General features: G+C 55.3%; 2 protein-coding genes across 8 annotated transcripts in view; one reads left to right on the top strand and one right to left on the bottom strand.

The window, feature by feature from the left end:
- TNRC18 (trinucleotide repeat containing 18) overlaps positions 1-2,895 on the top strand; it is a 54,191-nt gene extending 51,296 nt beyond the window's left edge. For all 4 annotated transcript variants that reach the window (XM_065684573.1, XM_065684575.1, XM_065684574.1 and 1 more), the window contains one exon: positions 519-2,895. In XM_065684573.1, coding sequence (XP_065540645.1) covers positions 519-725 — 207 coding nt within the window. In that variant the 3' untranslated portion in view covers positions 726-2,895. The remainder of the gene's footprint in view (positions 1-518) is intronic.
- On the bottom strand, positions 2,621-10,383 carry SLC29A4 (solute carrier family 29 member 4). Of its 4 annotated transcripts, none has more exons than XM_065684579.1 (11): positions 10,245-10,383; positions 8,530-8,546; positions 8,272-8,441; positions 7,224-7,355; positions 7,004-7,117; positions 6,797-6,925; positions 6,310-6,384; positions 5,519-6,001; positions 5,074-5,261; positions 4,615-4,855; positions 2,621-4,542 (listed from the first exon to the last, which is right to left on the bottom strand). In XM_065684579.1, the coding sequence occupies exons 3-11, from the start codon at positions 8,432-8,434 to the stop codon at positions 4,400-4,402; spliced, it is 1,668 nt and encodes a 555-aa protein (XP_065540651.1). In that variant the 5' UTR covers positions 8,435-8,441; positions 8,530-8,546; positions 10,245-10,383; the 3' UTR covers positions 2,621-4,399. The 4 variants fall into 4 exon arrangements, with proteins under 4 accessions (XP_065540651.1, XP_065540652.1, XP_065540650.1 ...); XM_065684580.1 differs by lacking the exon at positions 8,530-8,546 and having other exon boundaries at positions 5,519-5,654; positions 5,736-6,001; XM_065684578.1 differs by having other exon boundaries at positions 8,530-8,633; positions 10,245-10,294.
- Between the last annotated feature and the right edge of the window lie 12,268 nt (positions 10,384-22,651).

Below are 22,651 nucleotides of genomic sequence, written 5' to 3'. Positions count from 1 at the left end.
GCTGGGGACTTAGTAACAGATGCTGCTGGGGAGGTGCCCCCTGAGGTTCTCTGGCTCTTACTTTTTGCCTCGGCTGCTGAGTCCTCAGTGCCCAGGACTGTGGATGGGTGTTTTGGGAGGGTGGGATTAGCTGCAGGTGCTGGGTGTTGGGAGGAATAGGGCGGGTGGTATCCAGCTCCCATCTCTGAATTGAGGATGACAGACTCCTGGCTTCCGTATTCCCCCGTCTGTGTGCTCAGCAGCCATGGCATTCTCATCAGTGGGAGCTGAGTGGAAGCAAGGGCTCAGGTTTAGTCTGCCGGATGGATTGTGTCCACTGTGCCCATGGGCCTGTGCAGATTGCTGGTGTCCCTCCCTGGGGCTGGGAGTGGGGATGAATGGGGAGTTCTGCTTGAGTATGAGTGCAATTCCCAGCCAGTTGTGATGGATGTTTTCCCTGCATGTTGAAGGTGATGTTGTGAATGCTGGGAGATCTAATTCCTGCTTTTCTTTCCATCTCCCTCCTTCCTGCTACACAGCGAGCCCTCTACCAGTCCTCCCACGTGGATGAAAACGATGTCCAGACCATCTCACACAAGTGTCTTGTTGTTGGCCTGGATCAATATGAGCAGATGCTAAAGACGAAGAAATACCAAGACAGTGAGGACCTCTACTACCTTGCAGGGACCTACGAGCCCACTACGGGCATGATCTTCAACACCGACGGGGTCCCTGTCATCTGCTGACCGCCCAGGGGACACGTGCCACCCCCTGGGAAGGGACGGAACAAACCTGAGGACGTGCCTGTTCAGACCACATGATTGTTTCTTTCAATGCTCATGAATTCTGTGTCACACTACGGACAGGAGAGCGCGAGAGACATGAGGAGGAAGGAGAGGGCTGAAGGAAAGGGGTTGGGGAAGCAGTTTCAGGACTTGAGGAAGATGCTGTTGGGAGGTGGCGGTGTTTGAAGCCCCAGGCTCTTCTGGAAGTGGCTTTAAGTAAGGTGACACTTGACCAACTTCTTCCTTCCTCCTTTTGGTCCAGGAAAGCACATGGGTCTCGTGATCATTTCACCAGCGGGACCTCCCCCCCGCAGCAGGAGGGATCCCTTTTGTGTCATTTGCCCCCATCGGTAACTCGGAAGCTGCCTGTATGTGGAAGGACACCTGATAGCCTTCTGCGGATGCTCCTCTCCGTCCTTATGTTCCCTTTCCTGCTTAGTTCCGCATGACCCTTTAGGAAGGACAGGGTGAAAGGAGATGAGTCTCTCTCAGCGCCTCATCTCGATCCTTTCGGCGCCTTTTTGCAGTTCCCTTCCCCTGAAGGCCCCGGCAATGTGGAGCACAAAGGGGCAGAGTTTCCCCAGCATAGAGATGGCAGAAGAGGAAGGCTGGGAAGACGAGCCAATATCCAGTCTGGATTGCTGCCTTCCCACTGCCTTGAACAAACAGTCTGGACTCACTTTCCCTGTCACTCTGTGTCCCTCCTGCCCTGGAAAGGCGCTGGGGGAGCAGGCGCATAGCAAGGGGTTGATGCTTGGTGAACAAAGAGCTCATCTTGGAGCATGCAGTGGAGGAGGGCAGGAAATCCCTGGGAAAAGCTGCTGCTTGGTGCTTGGAGTGCAGGAGACCATTGGATTTTGGCATCCCTTGCCCAGCTTTATGCCCTATGCCTTGCCTGAGCAGAGATGTGGAGCTGCTGGGAAGCCCTCGCTCACCATTTGAAGGGAATGAGGATAGTGTGAAGCCCGACCATCCCCACCTGTGGCATTGCCACAGCCAGAGCCCCACTGCCACCCTGGGCTCAGGATGGGACCATCCAGCTCACTCCATCCAGCCGTCCAACCTCCCCTCGGCTCCGGGAGAGCCACCACCACCATCACCTCTGCGGGGCTGACCCGCTGCCTCGCTCCCGCTGGGCACATCCCGGACCTTCGGCATCACCAGGGTTGGGACAACCGGAGGAGAACCACACGACGCTGGAACATCCTTGCACTTAAAAACACAACTCCAAGAGACGCACTGATCTTTGCAACCACCGACTCGCACTACAGATTGCCAGGACGTGGAGCGGGACCCGGCCCAGGCTCCGGTGGGGAGACGTTTAGAACAAGGACATACGGAAAACTCTCCACCCTGGTACTGGAGACTGGAGGCCAGGGCTCGGGAGGGGGAGAGGGTCCCCCCTGCACCGTTACCCCTCGTCCTTAAAACAAACTCCATGGTGCTGAGCTTGTACCATCTCCAGCCCGGGCCGCCGGCGCCGTGGCGCATAGCGACGGTTCTAGCCTGTACAGTTTTAATGTACCGAAAGACTCATTAAGCCCCTCCTGTATTATAAGACTTTAAATGGATTCAACTTTTTAATTATAAATATAAATATATATATATAAATATAAATATAAACTTTTTAAAACTGTGAAAACAACAAAAAAAAAATTATGAAATTATAAAAAAAAAAAAAAAGGAAGAAAAAAGAAACCAAGGCAACAACAACAACAACGAAACCCCAACTCAAGCCCCAAATCCGCGACGAGAGAAAGGAACACAGTCTGACCTTTAGAATCTTATTTTTTATTTCCTGTTGGATTGTGATTGTAAATGATCTGGGAACAGGCACACATCACCCCCACCCCTTTCCCCCCCCCCCCCCGCTCAACGTGTACTGTACTTGTAGAAGCAAATTGTGTGAGCCTATTTTAAAGAGCGAGAGAGAGCGCGCGCGCGAGAGAGAGAAAACAGAGATTTTATGCTAATGTTAAATAGAAAGCACTTAAAACCCACTGCCTTCTATGGAACACAAGGATATTTCAGACAATCGAGAGGAAAGGAGAGCCAGGTTTTTGTCTTTTTTGTTTTATGTCGTTTCTTTCTTTTTGTTGTTGTTGGTTAAAACGATTTTTTTGGCATTCTGTTTGTTGGAGAACTCCGTGTGATCTTTTTTTTTTTTTTTCATAAAAAAAATAACAAAAAAAAAGAAAATTAATTGAAAACAAAAACAAAACCAACCCAAAAAAACACAACCAAAAAGCATCCCCACGAAGCATCTTTTCTTTGTCTCACTTCGAACAGCCGGGTTTTGCCTCCCCTTGGGGGTGATGGTCGCTTTTTGGCTCAGCTCTTAGGGGAGAGTCTTGGGGGAGACCCCATCCCTCTGATGGACACGATGTACTCTGACACACAGGTCCTGTGGGGCAGGAGGGGTGCGAGTCCTGTGACCACACTCCTGCACCCTGAGCCCTGCAGGGGTGATGTTTTGAGGGTGAAACACTGAACCTGCTCATTCTGTTGGGGCTTGGCATGGTGAGACCCTGCCGTGTTGGTGGTGCCAAGCCTGGTGCTCGCTGCCTTCTCTTATCCCTTGGGTTTGCTTTCCTGGCAGGTGGCACCACCGAGTCCTGGCACAGGGAGGTGCTGCCCGTCCCAAAAAGCATCACCCTCTGGTGATGGCACCTTCTCCAGCTGGTTTCTGCTCTGCTCAGCCCATTCCTGCTTGCTGCTGCCTTCTGCAGCACTTTGGAGGCTGGCAGGGGTTTGATGGGACCTGGGGGCAAGTCCAGCTGCGCCAGGCGACAGAGGGGACCCGGGACATGGGGAGCAGCACAAGGGGTACCCCAAGACCCCACAGGCCTGGAGCAGGCATCACCATGTATGTGTTGGCCAGCTTGGCCAAGTTGGGCATCATTGCAAAGACATTTGATACGGCATCAGCTTTACTTGTGGCCCTTGCACTAAATCCTGAAGCTCAGCAGTGGCATCTGCAGTGCTGTGGCTTAAGAGACCCACCTCTGCCCCATTGCAGTGGGGCAGGGGAGGACAAGACCCTGCCTCTCTCACAGTTTGGGGGGGGGGGGGCAAAACCAAAACATAACCCAAAAAAAGGTGCGTTTGTGAGCTGGGTTTTTAACACAGCGATTGGCACATCTAGGGAGGGATTGTGATTGCAAGCTATTGGTGAAAACCTGCAGCACCATCAATGAAAGCTGAGACCCACCTTCCAAAAGCCACTGGGGACTGAAGGAGCTTTTCCCCCTTCCTCTCTTGCTCCTCCTCTTCCTCACCAGCCCTCCATCACCCTCCTCCCCAGTGCTGGTCCTATTCCCTTTGGCATTTGGCAGCCTTTTCATCCTCTTGGCAATGGCTTGGCTCAAACAGAAGACACTCCCTTGCCTCCACTAGAGAGCCCATCACTGATGGGGAGCCCCCCAAGAGCAGTGTCACCCTAAAAGGTGGCCCTGGACAGCATGGGCCATTTTGGATGCCACAGCCCCATGCCAACAGGTTTCTGGTCCCTGTCCTCCTTGGGACAACTTTCTGGCTCCAGGCTCCCTCCCCATGGAGGGACATGGACCAGGCAGAGCGATGGGGACCATGGTGGGAATAGCTCCCATCGTGTCCCCATCACCCCGCCGTGGGGCTCAGTACCCCAATGTAAAGGAGCTGTTGGAGGTCTCGGTGTAGAAACAGCTGCTGTGGGATGTACTGGTGAGGCTGTAGGCAAAATAGGCCACAGCTGAGCCCAGCGTCAAGCCTGTCATGTAGGACACGGTCATGGTGTTCCCTGTGGGAAGGGACACGGTGTCAGGGTGCTCTGGACACCCCACATGGGATTCCCGAGAGGGCTCGGTCTTACCTGCCAGCTCCCGCTGCTCCGGGCTCACTTTGCCAGCAGCCAGGATCATAGGAACGCTGCCGAAGTAGCCGTTGGTGATGCCCATAAGGAGGGAGAAGATGCAGGGCCAGGCAGGGTGGCCAAAGGTGGGCCTTCCGTTGGGGTAGACACACATGATGAAGAGGGGGATGAAGACCACGCGGAGGCAGGAATAGACAAGGAGGTGGGTTCCTCTCCAGTCGTAGGGCAGGGCAGCCAGGATCTGCAGCCAGGGCCAGAGACCATGGGGATGGTGAGGAGGCTGAGGAGGGCAACGTGGTGCCCAAAATGGAGCAACAGGGAGATGGGATGGTGGAAAGAGCAACTGCTGCAGGAGGCCATCTCGGCATGGGGTGGAGATGACCCTTGGTGGAGCCAAGCAGCTTTGGAAGAGGACGCAACAAGAGGAGCCCATTGCGTTGGTGTTGGCCTCTCTCCTACCTTGCCCACGAAGTCGGAGAGGTTGAAGATGGCCATGATGAGGATGGGCAGCCATTCGCCCAGCGTGCAGTTGTGGATCTCCGACTCCAGCCCGGGGAAGAGGCACAGTGTGATGAAGTAGGTCATGGCGATGGACAGCATGTAGGCCCAGATGAGCCGGGACACGACGTAGCGGTAGAGCAGCATGTCTGGCAGGGATGGGCAGCACAGCTCAGCCAAAACCTGCAGCTTTCCCCTTTGCAGAGCCTCAAAGGGGTCTTGCCTGAGCCCCAAGCAGTTGGTAGCTCTCTAACCTCATCCAAAGATGAGGTTACCCCATGGGTTTGGGCATCGAGAATGGGATGACCCTTCCCCAGATCCCTGCGTCACCGATTGCTCTTTCTCCCCCGCAAAATGGTGTAAACCCACCCCCTTGGCACTGCTTGCCCCCAAACCCATCACCCACCTCTGAAGCTGGGCCAGCTCCTCTTGATTTTGGGTCGAGGGACATCGAAGCGCATGTAGGTACCGCTTCCAGCCAGCTCAGCTTCATGGCCCGGGCTGCCCCGGGGGGGACTCGGCTGCCCCCCCTGCCTGTTCTCCTGGATGGGGGGAGAGGGGACACCAGTGCTGAGCTCCAACGGGAGCCCGGGGGCCAGCGGGGGAGCCCACTCTTGGCTTACGAAGCGGATGTCCTCCGCCGTGACATCGTGGTGGACGCGGTAGCCCGTGCCGCGGTCACCGGTGCCCCTTGCCTCGGGGAGACCCTTGCGGGAGCAGGAGGTGTAGTAGCGGACGAAGCGGGTGCGCTTGACCAGGAGGTGGAGGATGAAGCACGTCAGCTCCATGCCGATGGAGATGAAGAAGAAGATGACCGTGTTCTCCTTCTCGTCTGACAGCAGCAGCTTGGTGAAGATGCGGCTGAGCGAGATGATGACCCCGGCGGTGCCTGGTGGCAGGGGAGAGCCATGGGCTCAGGGACACCCACCAGCTCCCTATTGCATGCGTGTGATGCTCTATGTGTGGGGTAGCCACCAGTGGTGATACTGGGGTGATGCAGCAGACATCCCTCCCCCCAGCTCAGCATGGTGCGTGATTTAGACACCATTGAACAGCCCAGTTTGCTGTGGAGCACCCTGCTCTGCTGGCGGCCAGGCTGGGCTGGGGACAATGGATTTGATTCACTGGGGCAGGAGGAGAAGGCACAGGAGGGTTCCCCCAAGCAATCCCAAATGGATATGGACACGGGATACTTACTCTCGCCCGTCATCACCCCCTGCGTGTAGCGCTTGGGCAGCAGCCCCGTGTAGCCATAGAAGCTGGATTGCTGCACTTCAGGAGAGATGCACAGAGAGGAGAAGGAGGGATTATTGCAGCAGCCGAAAGGCCGAGGAGAGGGAAGAAACCCCCCTGCTTTGCCACCTGCCTCCTTCCCAAAGCATCCTTCCCCCAGAGCAGGGAGCTTTTTGCCCTCCCTTGGATGCCCCACCAGGAGCGGGGCTTGGGTAGCCACCGCAGTGGCCTGAATGGTTTCAGAGCCATCGTAGTGACCCGGATCAGTGCTGGGAACCAGTGCAGTCGGGTGCTGGTGCCCCTGGACAAAGGGAGGGGATGGAGCAGGGACGTGAGGGTCAGTTTATAGCGATAGCGATTACAGCATCCCAGGAGACCACGGCTCCTGGGGACGGGGCTGCTCTCCCACCGCTATCTGTGCTCCCCCCAGCACCACCGGTGTCCCACATACCTGTGCAGCCGAAGGCCACCACCCCGACAGCCACCAGGTTGATGGCGTAGGCTTGCCTGCGGCTGAAGAGCTCCAGCCACACATCGCAGATGCTGACAAAGAGCAGTGGCCCCAGGGCGAAGAGATAGCCTGCGGGTGGGAGGTGGAGGTGAGGGATGGGGGGCACAGCGTGGGGCTGCGCCGAGGGGCACAGGGACCCCCGCTCACCCACGGAGATGCGGGTGTGCAAGCTCAGCAGCTCCACCAGCGCGTTGTTGAGGATGACGGCCACCAAGGCCACCAGGATGTAGGTGAGGCTCATGTCGAAGACGATGGAGGTCCCTGTGGAGAGGCAGATGATGGGGAAGGGAAGGGTCTGGCTCTTCTGGAAGCAGCGCCAAGTTCTTCCCAGTTTTTGGGTGCTCGGGAAGTGCTGCTGGAGACCTACCTGGGTATTTATGGTGCAGATAGTCCACATCGGTGATAAAGCTGTTGTACGGCAGGAGAAATCCCACCCCGGCCAGCAGCATGGCGAAGTAAATCCCATGGTATCGATCCTGCGGCTCGGGATCCTCAGAAACTGCCCCAGAAAGGGGAAAGAAAGAGTTAAAAATGAGACGTGGCAGCAGCACTGCTGCCGCCCTGGGACCTGCAGCAGATCCCAGCCTTGCCGGTGCTGTCACAGCCACAGCGCAGCATCCCACAGAGGAACGGGCCCAGGACAGGGAAACTCCTGCCCTAAATAAATGCGTTTCACATGGGCACAAACAGGTCGCCAAAAAGAGCCCGTTGAGGCCATTCTGTGCGTTTTAATCATAGAATAGTTAGGGTTGGAAAGCACCTCAAGATCATCCAGTTCCAACCCCCCTGCCATGGGCAGGGACACCTCACACTAAACCATGGCACCCAAGGCTCTGTCCAACCTGGCCTTGAACACCGCCAGTGATGGAGCACTCACAGCCTCCCTGGGCAACCCATTCCAGTGCCTCACCACCCTCACAGGAAAGAATTTCCTCCTTATATCCAATCTAAACTTCCCCTGTTTCAGTTTGAACCCGTTACCCCTTGTCCTGTCACTACAGTCCCTGACGAAGAGTCCCTCCCCAGCGTCCCTATAGGCCCCCTTCAGATACTGGAAGGCTGCTCTGAGGTCTCCATGCAGCCTTCTCTTCTCCAGGCTGAACAGCCCCAACTTCCTCAGCCTGTCTTCATACGGGAGGTGCTCCAGCCCCTGATCATCCTCATGGCCTCCTCTGGACTTGTTCCAGCAGTTCCATGTCCTTTTTATGTTGAGGACACCAGAACTGCACACAATGCTCCAGGTGGGGCCTCACAAGAGCAGAGCAGAGGGGCAGGATCACCTCCTTCGCCCTGCTGGTCACGCTCCTTTAGATGCAGCCCAGGATACGGGCCATTTGTGGCTGAACCCGTCCTGGGAGGCTCCTAAATGGGTGGGAATGCAGCAAGGAGCCCATCTCTCGGCTGTGCCTGCTCACCCGGCTCCATGAAGGTGAGGACGCCCTTGGCCTGGCTGCCCCGCTGCAGCTCGTCCTCCTCCAGCTGGTAGCTGTCGAAGCTGAAGCTCATCACCACGTTCCCCTCCGGCGTTGCCGCTGGGCTCAGCTCCTTCAAGCGCTCGGATCCCACTGAGCCCATCATGGGCAACCTGAGCAGGAGAGCGGTGACAAGGGATGCGTGACCCTGAGCCTTCGCCACCCCGCCGCATCGCTGCAGATCCTGTGGGCTTCACCCACCTGGAAAGATGCTTTCCCTAAGGAAAAAGGAGGTCTTGGACCCACTGGGCAGGGATTTGGGTGGTGAGTGAAGGGATCCACCGGGATGCTCCCAATGCCAAACGCTGGTGCCATTTCCAAAAGCAATTAGAGAAATTAATGGGTGAAAAGCATTCCCGGAGGGTGGATGCTGGGGAAGATCCTCGGGACGCTCTTGCTCTGCGCGAGCAGCACACGCTTCCTCTGGGTTATGCCTCTTTTCTGCTGCCTGGGGCTGGGGCAGAGCCGTGTGCCTCAGCAAATGCATTTCTGCAGCCTTTCCAGGGAGAAAAGGCAGGATGGGACCTGTCTTTTAAGGTGAATATTCCGTATCTGCTCCAAGGGACCACGGCACAGCAAGAAGACAGAGAGCTGCCAGGGAGACCGCAGCAACCCGAGAGGATCCACATCAAACACAGCCCAAAATGAGCTCCCCGAACTGATGCTCATCCCAGACCTCGGTTCATCCCTACGGGACCAAGCCCAGGCCCTGGGGGCTGCTCTGCCTTACCGGTACCAGTCGCTAGATGCCAGCCTGCCCCTGCTCCCGCAGCCCACCCGGCCGGGGAGGGGAGGGGATGCTGCACACACGATAAATCTCCTCCACGGCAGCAGGTTGAGGGAGGCAAAATCGATGGCAGTGATTTCTCTGCTCTCCTGCCAGCCGTGGCGTTTGCAGGAGCCGGGGGGGGGGGGGGGGGTGTGTTTGCGAGCATCTCCCTGGCTGTTGGATATGGGGGGACCCTGGGGTGGAGGTCAAATGTGGTACCCACCGACCCTGCAAGCACTCTTTTAGACCCCAAAATGCATCCGCTCACTGTGCAGCGCTGCCACATCCCTGAGGATGTGTGGAGGCCACAGTGCCGGTGGGGGCCTGGATGGGGCCAGGATGCACCCAAGACCACCCCCCATCACAGAGCATCATGCACAGAGCATCCCCGTGGGGCAGGTTTTGGTTGGGATCATCTCTGCTCGTGGAGGAGCTGGTTGTGATTCCCACCTGCCTGTGCCTGCTGCTACCCCAGGGAATAAAACGCCGTAGGAAGCATCCCCCGGGATGCCGGGGAAGCCTGTTGCAGGCTTTTTCCATAGCAGAGATCCCAGCTGGAGAACATGCTGCCTGGAAGCACCCCGTACCTACTGTGGCCCAAACTTCCTGGGGCCAGGAGCAGAGCGGGATGCGCTGCACAGCTGTGGTGCTGGGCCGGGTCTGCCTCTCTTCCTCTGAGCATCCCTACGCTGTTGGAAAGCGGATTTTCCCATCCCTTTGGATTTAAACCCGTCTCCATGGGTCTTGGGCCCTGCCGCCCCTCTGTACCCAAGGTGGGAAGGGAAGAAGGGGTTCTCCATCATGGCCAGGGATGGGAGATCTCACCCAGGGACAGGGCAGAGCGGGGACCATATCCCTGCTGTACCCCAGTGCCGGTGTACACCCCCCCCCCATCAGGGCAGGGAGGCGATTTTCGCTCCATCAAAAGGGTCCCCCGACATCTTGCAAGCGGGGAAGTTGCAACGAGGAGCTGGAATTCCACATCCCACATCCTCGGGATGAAGGAAACGCTCCGGTGCCCGGCCGCGCCCGGGGAGGATGCCCGGCGCCGCCGGGGGATGCCGGATGGTCCATGGGGCTGGGGGATGCAGCTTCCCCCCCGTACCCCGGGTCCGGCCGTGCCCAACAGGTCCCGTTGAGCTCTTACCTGGCTCCGCCGCGGCTGCTCTGCGGCATCAGCGCTGCGCTCGCCCCGCTCAGCACCGGCGGCCGCCGGGCCCCGGCCCCGCCATACCGGAGCCTCGGGGCGCGGAGCCGGCAGCGAGTGCGGCGGCTGCGAGCGAGGAGCGGGGCCGGCCCCGGCCCTGCCTCCGCCCGCAGCTCCTCCCCGCCCCTCCGGACCCCCCCGCCCCGAGCCCCGGGGGCCGCAGGAAGGGGTTTTCCAACGAGCAGAGCGCATCCCTACCCCGGTGTGTGGGTACCGCCCATAGGCACTGCCTGTAGGTGCCGGGGCGGGGGGTGGGGGGGTGATTTTGGGAGCCTGGAGCTAATTACAAAGATGGATTCATTAGGAAGAAAGCCCTGGGAATTTCCTTATGGATAAGAGGTTTGCGTGGATAGGGTCCTTCCCGCGCTGTAAATGGTTTTGGCATAAGGCGGGGGGCAGCAGGGGCTGGGATGCACAGATTGGATGAATGGATAGATAGACAGACAGAAGAACAGACGGATGGATGGATGGATGGATAGATAGATGGATGGATGGATGGATGGATGGATGGGATAGAGGGATGCAAGCTCTGGCTAGCACAACACAGCTTTCTGGGGAAGCAAGTGGGGTACCTCTGCTCCCCAGCACAACCAGCCAGGGGGTGGAAGCAGAGGAGGGAGGGAACCAACAGCGTGGGGCAGTGGGGACCAGGAGAGAAGATGCGTGTCCCCAGGGAGGATGCTCCAGGCAGGGACACCATGGGTATCCCCATCCCTCCTGCTGGGTGAGCTGGCCAAGGCTACCGGTAACATCACAGGGACTGGATGCTCCTGGGCTGGAGCAGCAAGGGACAGGGGGGGGGACAGAAGAGGTGCCCCCTCCCACCTTGCTGGGTGAGGGCCCCCAGGACCAGCTCCTGCCGGGTTCTGCCCCCCTGGATGGCAGCAGCGGGCAGGAGGCCCCGTCCCTGCTCACGCACCGCGGCTGCAGCGCACCGGGGCTGGGAATGGCAGCGGCCCTGCAGGCAGTGCGGGCCGCGGTGTGTAAATCAGGGCTCGGGGCTGCTCGCACCGGGGGAAACGAGCGATGGAGCCGGCTGCGGCTCTTCAGCCCCGTTCTGCTGCGAGCGGGGCTGAGCCCAAAGGGGCTCCTGCAAACCCATCGCAGGCAGCAAACAAAGCGGGTGGAAATTTCCATCCTTTTTTTCTCTCCTTGGCTGAAAAGAGCCAGGATTCGGCTCCAAACAGCCCAGACTGCTCCCCCCGTGGCTGAGCACTCACACAGCTCCGTGCACCAGTGCAAGGCGGAATTCGGCTGGGTTCGGTCAGCTCTCATTCAAGAGAGTCAAAGTAAAACCCCAAAGCACCTCTCTCCTTTTGGGGTAGGTCCCCTCACCCTATACCGGACCCCATCATCCCCTTCCAGGGTTAAGAGGCTTAAGAAAAGGGGGTGACTGTGGTGGGGGTTCCAGCCTATTCGGTACCCAGAGCGTGCGAGAGCTGCACTAAAAGAGCAGGATGAGATGAAGCATCTGCGCTCTCGCCTTTTCACGGCTCACCGCTGAGGCCCTGCTGCTTGCCAGGCAGCGTTACTCACTGCCTGCCGCAGGGATTCTCCCCAGGAGCCGGTTCTCCCCATCCCGAAGCCCCAGGTATGGAGCTATGGGGGGTCCTTTAAAAGCGACCGAGCTCAGGGGAGCATCTCAGCTCCCAAATGCACTTGGTGCTGGCTGAGCCGCAGGGGAGATGCTGCAAGCAAACACTTTATGGCAAAGAACAAGCTCCTGTCTAAAATCACGACCTCCTCATCCCTATTCTGGGGGACAATGGGGTGCACTTTGTGCTATGGGTGCAACAGGGCTGTGCGGGGGTACCCAAAGAAGCTTCTGTGGCTTGAAGGGGTATAGGGGACCACAGGGAGATGAATCCATAAGGGAGAGCTCAGAGTCCTTTCCTCTCTGCTTTCTGTATCCCTAAGGGCAGTACCAGACCCACCAGACACCATTCACCCACCCAAAGTGCCTGCGCATGGGCAGGTTGAGCTGCCCCTTCCCTATGGAGCCATGGGGGGACCCCACAAGCTGGGCTCTCCCTGGGTTTTGCTGAGCTCTTCCAGTTTTTAAGCTGGCCCTGAATAATTCAGCCCTGATGGAGCTGGCGCGAGGCTGGGGAGCTCGGATGCTCCTTGGGTTTCTGCTTGACCCACTTTGGCAGCCAGGAAAGCCTGCCAGGCGCGATGCTCCGAGTGCAATGGGGCAAAGCTGGCCAGAGACCCCCTCCCATGCACACACCCCCATCCTGGAGCCTTCCCCTGCACCCTACATCCAAAACCGGGGGCCACAGAGCATCCCGCACCCACACCCCAGCTTCTTAGAGGTATTTTTGCCTTCTCCCCTTTTCCTGCCTTTCCCAGCTCCTGGCTTGAGCAGTTACATCCCAAAAGCATTTGCTGGGATACAAGGAGGGATTTGCTCCGCTCTGTGAACCAACCAACCCCCTGCAGCCACCTCGCCACGGGTCCTTGCTATTCAGAGCCTCACCTCGCTTGCCTGGAGCCTGGTCGAGCACTGATTAATCCCGCAGGGTGGAACAAGATGCTGCCGGCTCATTTGGCTCGGAGACGCTGGATTAGGATGGGCTCCAGCAATCCTCTGTGCTGCAGCTTTCTCTTGCCCTTCCAGCTTCGTTAATCAGTGCTGCTGCGGAGGTGAGAGGAAGGAGAGACCTTTCAGGTGCTGCATCCCACCCCACTGCCCAACTCTGCCTCCCCAAGCCATGGCTTTAAACCCTTGGGTACCACGGGAGGTGGCCATCTCTGCTATCCCCATCCATACGGGCACAGCAGTGGTCCACCCCTTGGTTAAGGAGTGACAAAGCAGCTCCTGAACCAAACCGTGCCCATCTTGGGCATCCCGTGCCCAACTTCATGTGCCCTTGGACCAGCCAGGGTGGGTGACACTACCAATGACTGGGAAGAGCCATAGGGATGAAACATCTGAACCCTCCCAAGCACCCTCCGAGGAGCACTGCACATCCGTCTTTTCCACTTCATGGGAATGGGATGCCATTCCCAAGCCCGCAACCCCCTCTTGGAAAAGCTCCTTTAAATAGCATCACAGCCTTCGCATCCTTCCCCGGGGTCTCTCCCAATGCCAGCCAAGCGTGCAAGTGCCGGCAGCGGGAGCATCCCCAGCAGCACTGGCTTTGCATGGATACAGCAGGGATTAATCAGGGATGTTGTCTCTTGGCTGCAGTCACACTTGGGGGATTATCGGGGCCTGCAAGGAGCAGGGAGCAGGCAGGGAATTTGCTCAATGCAAGCAGAGGGTTTGTCACAATCCGATTGGAAGCGAACAGAAATCCCCGGTGCTGGCAGGAGCGCGGCACAGGAATCCGGGGGGATTAACGGAGTTTCCCTCAAGCTTTACAACAGGACTGGGGTGGGCGAGGGGATTGCTCTCGGCCCAAAGCACTGGGTTTAAATGCGCTGGGGAGCATCAACTTTGGGGCACCCAGCTCTCATCCCAAGGCCAAGGAGCAGCCTCTTCCATGTGGATATCCCGGTACATGGGTGTCCCCAGATAGGTTAAACCAGCCTGGGAGAGTGGGACAGACCCATAGAGGATGCCACAACCTTTGCATGTTCCCCCTTCCCTTCTGTGCTGGAACAGATTTGCATCCCTCATTAATTAATCCAAGAGGAGCTGCTAATTCAGCTCCTTGATTGCAGCTTTGCATAATTGCTGCATGCACGGGATGGGATGGAAAAGGAGACAATCAGCGGTGGGTGCAGAGGGAACAAGGGCAGGGAAGGGCTGGTTCGGCTCCCACTCACCCCGGCCTTTAGAGACCCAGGCTGGGAGAAGAGCTCTTCCTTTGGAGATAGATAAAGGCGACAGAAACCCTTGGGCCTGAGCCCCTCTGGTGATGGGGAAACAGGGAAAGCCCAAGTCAGAGGCAATGCAGCCCCTTGTGCTGCCCTTAGCCCCGTGCTTCCCTCTTCCTGGTGCCCAAGCCTGGCTGTAGGTTTCAGAGTGAACACTGCACCGAGGTTGGAACTGGATGATTTTAAGGTCCTTTCCAACCCAAACCAGTCTATGCTTCTATGGTGAACAGTGTAAATGCATCCTTCGGAGGCAATGCTCCTATCCAATGGGTACATTTAGCCCCTCTGGCCATAAAGGCTGTTAACTCCCTCTAAAAGAAGACCCAGAAGACAGCAAGCAAATTGATGCTTGCATTGATTTGTGTGTTATTTCATCCCTTTTCTCTTCCATCATCACATCCCTCCCCATCACTCTCACACCTCCATCACCCCAAAAGCTGAGCGGCAGAGCAGCAAACAGCAGCAGACAGGCCAGCCCCACGCTCCCTATTCACATCCTGCCGTTAGAAAAGAGCTGCTTTCAGCTCCAGCCTTTTCTCTAGACAAACGCAGCTCCCTTCCCTGGCCCCATAGCGAGGGCTGAAAGGGGGCTGGCCCCACCACCCCTCTTAATCATGAAGCTTAACGCTGTCGTGAGCATCTCGGTGCTATTGACACGCACGGTGCATTAAACGCCTTACAGAGGATTTGCATAAGCTTGGGGAGGGAGGAAGAGCATGAAGAAGTGTCGACAATGGGCAAGTAAACGCATTAAAGTGCTTGGGGGGGGGGGGGAATCTGATAAAGGAATAAACCAGTTAAGGGAATATATTACTCATAGCCCAGTTATTCAAATCCTGCCTTATAGGAAATCCTCTTAAAGCGATCACCTGATTGTGAGTTAAATTCCTAATTGAATAATAAAGGAATTATGTATTTCGGCCATAAAGGCACAAAGATGGGAGCCCACGTGGATGTTCACTGGAAGGGGGGAGGTGTGGGGAGAAGGGGCTTGGAGCAGCAGCACCATCCAGGAGGGATGTGATGGGAGATCTGGGGCCAAGGGATACGGGCTCTCAGAGGGATGCGTCTGAGGGCAGCAGAGGAAAGCTCTGCTGGGATGGGTTGAGGAATGATCAGAACCCACAGCATCATTAGGGTTGGAAGGGACCTTTTGGCCATCATCTAGTCCAAAAGGATGGTGCCCATGGGGAGGAGAAGGACCTGATGATCTCCAATGCTCCCCCAGCCCCAGCTGCTGCAGCATCCCAAAGGATGAAGATGCACTAAAGGGCCCTGGAGCTGCAGGGATCACTGCCAGCAACCAAGGCTGTGGGCAAAGGGGGATTCGGGGGTTCCAGCAGCCCCTAATGCTGCTGAGGAGCAAACGGAAGGGGCAACCCCATTGCTGCCATAGGTCCTGCAGCACCGTGCCCCCCTCTTTTCCCACCTAGAGCTGAGGGCGATGGCAGCATCACCGCTCCTGCCTTTCCCCTGCTAGAAATAAGACGCAGATGCATAAATAAGGGACAAGGAAAGGCATCACCCGGCACTCGAGAGGTGATGGAGAGCAGCGGGAACGACACGCACTGAACCCACAGCCTGGGTGGGGAGAGGAGGGGGCAGAGAGAGAAACAAAAGAGCTATAAATAGCCCTGGGAGCTGCTTTCTTCCTGCAGATCCGTTTTTGTACCCAGCTGCTTCATTTCATACCAGGATTATTTGCTTATCCCCCCCCCCCCCCCCCTTTTTACTCCACTTTCTGGTTACTGATGCTCAAACCCAACCCCACTGCTCTGCCTCTTCAAAGCGAGTTAAAAATAGAACCCAACCCCCCCCCCCCAAAACCATCCCAAAAACCAAGAGAGGATAAAGAAAGTCCCAACCCCCTCGATGGCTCCAGCGCTGCCTTGCTCCAGCTCTTTATAGGTAATTGAATATCCCAGAGTGCATCTGCTAATGCAAACTCCAATATAAATAAGCAGCAGAGGCAGCAGCTGAGAACACAAAAGCCAAGAGCGGGGCTGCCAGAGGCTTTTCATTAGGCAGGATGGGGTTGTAGGGCCAGGCTGAGGTCCCGCTCTGGAGTGAGGGTGCAGGGAGATGGGTATTGGGTTATATCCACCCCAATGCCTTCTTCAAAGCCATAGGAACAGGGCCAAAGCGCCCTGATTGTCACGGGAGACCCCTGCACCCCTTAGCTCAGCCATACCCATACAGAGGAGCTCGGTTCAGCATCCTCCAGCAGCAGCCAGGGCCATCAGAGATGCTGGGAGCACGTGAAGCCTGCAGAGGCCATCGTTCTGTGTGCCTTGTTTGGGTTCCGAAAAGACTTTCAATAGCTGATTTCAGGTGGTGAAAAGAAATAGCTGCATCCTGACCTCTTGCAATGCAAATTACCTTCTGCCCTGGGAGACAGGAAAGGCTGTTTCCTATCCAAAACATTAGAAAGGAGTGAGATAACGTCTCCTGGCTCTGCCTCCCTGCTTCCATCTGCAGCATTGGTTGCAGGTGGGAAGAGATGCTGTCTGTGAGTCCTCTGTGCTTGTCACCCATACAGAAGGGACTCGGGATGCTGAGAGGGAGCCTGGAGCAGAGCATCCTGTATCCCAGTGGTGCACAGGGAGCAGGGCTTGTGTTTCCTTACAACCCAGACCCGCTCTAAGCAGCAGTTTTGTCCCTCCTGCCAGGACTCAATGGGAAGTACAGACACCGGCTTAAAGACACAGCTAAAGGCAGCACCAGGCTATAGCCTGGCCCCACTGTCATCTCCCAGCTCCTTCTCCAGCCTCCCAGCAGCTTTTCCAGGCAGGAAGCCCATGGCACACAGAGCAGCCAAGAGCCCTCTGGATCCCGGAGCTGCCTTTGCCCTCATCCAGCCTCTGAGCCAACACCGACCATTTATTGCTCTTGCTCTGCTCGGTCATGGAGCACTGGTACTTGCTCAGGACACCGTCTGTGCACTGAAGGGAAAAGGGAAGGAGCAGGGGAGAAAAGGCTGGGATGCTCCCATCAAATGAGCAGGGATGCTTTAAGCAGGGGGGAAGGTTGGGACGCTGCCAGGGAAGGGAGGAAAGAAGACGGATGTTCCAGGGGAGTCTCCGAAGTAAAAGCAGGGGTGCGTTAGGGGAAAAAAGGCTGGGATGCTGCCGGGGAAGGAGCAGGGATGCTGCCGGGGAAGGAGGAAAGAACATGGATGCTCCGCAGAGGGAGCAGGGACGCGCTCCGCGCTGCGGGACCCAGCACCACCATCTAGCGGCGGAGCGGCCCCTCCGCTCCATCCAGCACCCCCCAGCCTTCACCTACACGGTCCCCCCGCCTGCCCTCCACTGATAAAAGCAGTTGTGAGCCCGCATGTGGAGCTGCCGGGGAAGCAGACAGCAAAGAGCCAGGAAAGGGTCTGCAAGCATCACTTGCTGCCCGGAGCACTAGGAGGGGAAGGGCAGGCAGGGGAGATGCTGCCATGCTGGTACCCAAAGGTGATGGCCTGTACCCACCACATGGACAAAGGTGGATGTGTTCATGTGGACAAAGCAGGTCCATTCCCTTGCATCACTTGGCTCTCCCCAACACAGCCCCAGCCCCAGATGCAAACAGGAGCTTCTGTTCCAGGGCTTCTCTTGCCCCTGCAAAGCAGTATCCAAAGTACCAAAACTCCGTCACAATCTTCTGGCTTATTTTATGGACTCACATGGACTCCAAATCCTTCATTATAAGCTGCAACTTAGTGAAACTCACTGCTAAAAAACCCAAACTCCAAACCACAGCGAGGTGATGGAACAGGAGGCATCAGATATCCTCAACCCCAGCAGGCTGGGCAGAAACCCCTCATTAAATCGTATCAAGCCATTCATTACCTGAGGAAATCTCTGCCATTAGTTACCACTTTGCTTACTGGAGAACATTCCCCTCTTTGCAGGCAGGAGCAGAGGGGCAGTTGGACCTCCTGAAGCACCAGTGGGTCTGGATGACCATCAACATCCAGGGCACAGTAGACAGAGTTGTTGGCATGACCACCATGACTGGGGGTTGTTGCTGAATCCCCCAGCAGTATCTCAGCCCTGGTTTGTTCCAGGCAGAAGATGGGAAATGGCACCAGCAGCAAATGAACTGTTCAGAAACACTCACCTGGGTTCACTGCCTGTTGTACCTGAAGCAAAGAGGCACATAAATGGCACTGATAGGACAGCATCACCCCCCAGAGCCAGATAAGGAAGGGAGAAGCTCTGCAGCTTCACAGCCAAGGCCTTGCGATGAACTGGTCACGCAGAACAAGAAGGAATCATGGAATGGTTTGTGCTGGAAGGGACTTCCAACCCCCTCCGTGGGCAGGGACACCTTCCACTAGAGCAGGCTGCTCCAAGCCCCATCCAACCTGGGATGGCGCAGCCACAGCAAACCAAGGACAGCCTCACCCTCACGTGCTCCACACCATTGCTATCGAGCAGAGAGGCTTTTTCTCCTCTCGTCTACCCCAGTCAAAGTGTTCGTCCTGGCTTTGCAAGAGGAAGGATACACACAGAAGCAGGAGGTGCCTCCTCACCCACCCATACAGGCTCGCTTCAGATCTTCCTCCTGGGCTTAAAGGCGAGAAGCAACAAGCTTGAAGTAACCGCACAGTAGTTGAAGCACTGCTTCAGATGTGATCCATGAAAGCAAGGATAAAGGAAGCTACCCAAACCCACCTGAGGAGCAGGAGAGGGACGCATGAATGGAGTCCTGCGAGGAGCAGCTCTGAAGAAGAACAAGAACAAGAGGGAAAATTACATTTGCAAGCAAAATGTACCAGGAGAAACTCAGCTCGTCCCTTCCTGGCCCCAGCAAACCCCAAGCTGGGAGCCTTTTGGGAGCAGCTACAAAACACAACCAGAACCAAAGCTTATTTACTGCTGTACTTTGGTTTGGGCCGCAGGGTACACAACACACACAGCATCACCCTGATGCTACCCGGCCCCATCTCTGAGCAGCAAACAAAAGGAAGAAGACACAGAGTATTTATGGCAACACAGATTTAATTTCTTAGGCAGTTATAAAATTACAAAGAACGATGGGCAGCGGTGGGAGCCAGACACTTGGTGAGGTGGAATGTTAGATATTCCCACTTATCAACACAGATACCGAACAGAGAAAGTCAGCACTGCAGGATGCAGGGGGGCTTTTCCCAGGTAAGGAAGCAAATGCAAGAGCAAATAGGTCCAGGTAGACAAAGGGTTTAGTCAACACCCCATAGAAACCCAGAGCTACAGGTTTGGGAAGCGCTCCTGAGAAGTGAGTTGGACACATGCAACAGTGCAGGGGGAGTCAGGGCGCAGATCACTGCAGCCACATGGTCAAAGCCACAGCACTGAGACACCTGCAACGGGCACGACTGCAGCTATTTGCGAGCCAGAAGAAAAACCTCTCGTCCATTACTTTCAAGGCAGTGCGAGATGAGATGGGGCAATTGGAAGGGTTAAAAGGAAGGCATGGCACGGTTAGAAAAATAGGAATCTGCTGAATTCCTTTGGTTGTGCAACTGGAATCTGAAAGGACTTATTTACAGTCAGAGCCACGCTCCCTTCATCGCAAGCCTTTCACGGTGCAGCACAGATTGCACGAAGAGAAAGGCCTGTTCCGCACATGTGGAGAAGACACTGCCTCGCTCCCAGATGTTAACAGGTTAAATCTGTCAGCCAGCACAGCTGGAGCACAGAATCAAACCTTCCAAACCTCCGCACTGATTTCAGCCCACCAATGCTTTAGACAAAGGCTGCTTTCGCTCTGCGAACTGGAGTGGAGCATCTGCACGCACTAGGGGTTTACTGAATAGCTCAGTAGCCTGCAAGGGAAGAAATTCTACCCTCTTGCTGCACGTTGCTTTGGTGCCAACACTGTTACTAGAGCCAAGGAAGCACAGAATGGGATGTAACATAGAGAGCTCTTCGCTGAGCAGCTTCTACCAGGCTCTGTGCTAACCCCACTCACTGAGCTGGGGGCTCTCCCTCCATTCGTCCCCTTGTTACTATTAGACATAGGTCATATGGGAGTTTCCTCTGTCTCTGTATTAGGAGTCTTGTCAGGTATTTGGCTGCATTCAGGCACACTTGAAAAGCCACCACCTCCATCCCCACCCTCTGCAGAGGCTCAAGACACTCACTTGCATAGGACCTGGAGCAACAAGGTACATGCACACATCCGATCCCAGAGGGAGCGCTCATACAAATGAGCAGGGCCTCAGAAGGAACGGCTTTTACCAACCTCTTCATGCTTTCTACTTCCTCCTCCTGTGCCAAGCTCAGCCTTTTAGCTGCTAGATTTGTATCTATCACTTGTATTTTGGAAACAGGGACATAAGAGACCAGAGATAAGAGATTTCTGCCTCATAACCTGAAATAAACACACAGATGCTGAGACAGGAGCCAAGTTATGTTTGCTCATTACCTATTTGCACATCAAGAGGAACAGCTCCTTCCCTATAGTATTCACTGGGAACAGATCCCACTGCAGTCTAAGACCTGAGTTTAGGATTCCAAGTTTATAAGCGTTCGCCCCTCCCCAGCTTTGGTTGTGTCAGTTGCCCATCTCTGTCCCCAGCCCTCTACAGAGCTAAAAAGCTATCAAGAAGTACAGCCTGTGTCTAGACAGACACACACAGTCACAGAGCAAACACTGTCCTTCCAAGGAAGGTCAGTCTAAAATGAGAGTGGCTGTAAAGGTGTTCCCATATCGTATGACTGGAAGCCCATGGCCACAGGGCCAGAGCCTCCTTGGCTCACCCTGGGGAATCCAGGGCTGTTAGACCAGCAGAACGCAAGTGTTCTGATGCCACCTGATCCACAGAGCTTAACAGTGCACTCGTGTGCTGCATGCTCAGGTGAGGATGCAGCTGCAAACAGCATTTCTGGTCTGTTTAAATAAGAAAGACATTAAAATCTTTGTGTTATTTGGATGCAACCCCAACCTGAGAGGCTTCCAACTTTGGTAGTGTACCACAACAGGGTGGTGACTGAGGGCCTCAGGCCATCAGAGGGGAAACTGTTATGCTTTATCTGAGACAAAGTTTACAATCTCATGCAATGAACTTAAAGACAAGCTACTGTCACCACTCTTCAATACACTGTCTGTGAGGGCCAGAAACTACCTATTCCACCCCATTAGCTCCATGCTGCTCACTAACCCCAGAGTATCAATACTTCTGCTCTCTGCAGGGCACAGCGATTCAACAGTCAGTGCACGGCACAGCAGCACACAACAGCACATGGGAGGCACACATACAATGAATACAGGATTTGCAACTCACCTGTGGAAGATCAGGTGTGAAAGTTAGGAAGGGGGTAACACTAGTATGATACCTGACCTCAATTTTTAGCAGTGAAAGTAATTACATTAAGGGGTGTATCTTACTATATAAGACAGCCTTTGTTACACTCAAGAGATGTAAAACTTGTGTGCTTAGCAGACCTGTGCTTATGTGTGTTTACTGCTAACTCTAACTTGTGGAGTCTGTGCCAAGCCTCCAAGTTATGTTATGAGGAATGTTACCAGCTTTAGTCTGGAATGAGCAGACATCTGACAGCTCCTGGGTGGTTCTGTTTGCCAGCCAAGCTCATCCAGCTTGTATTTACTTCAAGACTTGTAGTTTACTCTGCAGCCACAGCAAAGCTGATAGCACTTGCAGTAAAAAAACCCAATAACATAATAATTCCAGACCATGGAATTTAGTTATCAGCCAGAGCTTAAAGTCAAGACTAAGCAAGATTTCAGCATGGCTCAGTGGTTTGCTTTGGATGCCTTTGCTTCTGGAGAGGACACCACAACCCACTCCAGCCAACTGCTTTAGGCCAGTCAAGGGTTTTCAGTGGCTGAACAAGCCTGATCCCTTCTCTCCCACATGTGCTCATGTTAAAACATCTTCCACTCAGACTAACAATAGCCTCACTGATGCAGGCAGCTACCACCATCTTTAGAGGATGGGGAAGCACACCTACCTACAGAAGGCTTTGGGGACAAAGAACACTGCCTGCTACTGCTTGAGAGAAGACGTTAACAGTCCCAAACCCTAAAAGCACATCACTGTCTAGTTATGGTAGGGAGTTCACACATAGCTGAAATACTCAGCTTCTGTCCTCTTCTCAAGAGCTGCAGTTTCCTTGTCTGGTCTGATTTCTTTGCAAGCAGTCAGCAGAGGGGAAGGAAGGAACCCACATTGCTACACAAAATGCAAAAGCAAGCTCATTTTGGCAAAGGAAAGTAACACTCGCTGAGTACTTTGCTAATCACTTGCCCACTAACTGTTATCCAAGACTTATGAAAAGGCACATTACAACCCTAAAAATAGTCTGCAGTACTGCTCAGCCTTGGAAAGCCCTGGCCAGGGTCAGGGCAGTTAAGGATTTATTCCAGAACTGCCAAAGAGCCAACCAGTCCTTGGAGTGTATCACAAGAGGTGCACTGATGAAAGGGGAGGAGAAAAAGCCAACCAAACACCAACCAAATCCCCTGTTATCCAGCAGAAGAGAACCCAGAAGAAAATTAATCTTTCAAAATCATTTCTATTTACATCA

This window comes from Lathamus discolor, chromosome 6 (assembly GCF_037157495.1).
Source record: "Lathamus discolor isolate bLatDis1 chromosome 6, bLatDis1.hap1, whole genome shotgun sequence".
Taxonomy (NCBI): domain Eukaryota; kingdom Metazoa; phylum Chordata; class Aves; order Psittaciformes; family Psittacidae; genus Lathamus; species Lathamus discolor.
This window is presented reverse-complemented; position numbering and strand designations above follow the sequence as displayed.

Bases quoted from the DNA above. Each gene is read 5' to 3' on its own strand.
- SLC29A4 (XM_065684576.1), bottom strand. From the start codon at position 10,273: ATGCCGCAGAGCAGCCGCGGCGGAGCCAG. The intron at 6,002-6,309 runs GTAAGTATCCCG...CCCTGCCACCAG, and splicing joins GGGGGTGATGACGGGCGAGA to GCACCGCCGGGGTCATCATC. The intron at 5,262-5,518 runs GTGGGTGATGGG...CATCCCTGCCAG, and splicing joins GAGCTGGCCCAGCTTCAGAG to ACATGCTGCTCTACCGCTAC.